Raw genomic sequence first — 1,112 nt, 5'->3', positions numbered from 1 at the left:
AAACCTGCAGGTTTAACGCCGGGGGGGCACAGCAGGGGTGGGGGGGCTTCCGTTATGTTTGAATCCATCGGAACTGTGCTGCTTCCAGCACTTTAAGGGGCTGATCAGCATGTTTTGAACTGCAGGGTTGGGATAACTGCTCTGAGGACCTGCAGTCCTGGTGTCCTGCAGTCACTTTGGGAGACCCAAACGCAGGATTTGGGTCTCTCTGAGCTGATGGCCGCCTCTGAAAATGTAACCACGGGTGAGCTGCCTGCTCTGAGGTCAGGCAGGGACCTGGTGGGGGGGTCCGGCCATGGGCCAACGGCTCTGTCCCCTCCCCTGGGTGCTCAAGCTGCAGCGGGGCGGGAGTAGCACATGCCAGGCAAGGTGCAGGGGAGGACAGCAGAGTTCCCTGAACCAGCAAGGTCCCTTCAGAACCAGGACAGGACGGAGATCTCTGATCACCAGCATCAAGGATCTGAGCCGGGCACTTGGGAGGACGTCCCACAGCCGGGAGCTGCTCCTAGGATGAGCAGCAGATAATCCCTCGCTGGGAAAGCCTGTCAGCGGAGCTGGGAGTTGGTTCCTGTCCTCCCATCGGGGCTCTGCCCTTGTCCTTGTGAATAAATTAATCTCTGGCAGCAGCTCCGATGTCTCTCTTGCTTTTTTCCGTATTTCGGTGTTTTTTCCGCTTGGGCTCTGCTGGTCACGGTGAAGTGCAGCTTGGGGTGTCCTAGAGAAGACCTTTATTTTCTCGTGTTAACAATTTATTCCTACAGAACAACACTCTCTGCTCCACCCTCCAGGTTACCCAGGCCCCAAACCTGACATTTTATACCGGGTGGAGCGCGGGGAAGAGCCATGGGTGTGCACGCCGCAGAGCCCAGTGAGGTGGGATGGACCCGACAGCCCTCCTCCAGGTGAGCAGGAACAGTCCAACCCCCGCAGGACCACCTACCTCGACAGGGAGCGGTGGCACGTTCCAAAGGCCGCCCCAAGCTCCTCTTCCCTGGAGCTGTGACCAGCGCGTCTCTGGGGTTCCCACCTGCCCTCCTGTCCAAATCCCTCCCCTCCTCCCTGCCTGTTCTGAGGCGTCTCCCCCATTTCCCTTTGGCCCTGCAGCCCTTCCC

General features: G+C 59.2%; 1 protein-coding gene across 1 annotated transcript in view; it reads left to right on the top strand.

Moving 5' to 3' along the window:
• Nucleotides 1-788: 788 nt before the first annotated feature.
• Nucleotides 789-1,112, top strand: part of LOC104082828 — a gene marked incomplete at its 5' end in the record, with an annotated part of 2,531 nt that continues 2,207 nt past the window's right edge. Inside the window, one exon of the mRNA XM_009586081.1 lies at nt 789-902. Within this exon, the coding sequence (XP_009584376.1) occupies nt 789-902 (114 nt within the window). The remainder of the gene's footprint in view (nt 903-1,112) is intronic.

This window comes from Fulmarus glacialis, unplaced genomic scaffold, assembly GCF_000690835.1.
Source record: "Fulmarus glacialis isolate BGI_N327 unplaced genomic scaffold, ASM69083v1 scaffold25399, whole genome shotgun sequence".
Classification (NCBI taxonomy): Eukaryota; Metazoa; Chordata; class Aves; order Procellariiformes; family Procellariidae; genus Fulmarus; species Fulmarus glacialis.
Note: the sequence above shows the minus strand (reverse complement) of the source record. Positions and strands in the feature narration are given on the sequence as shown.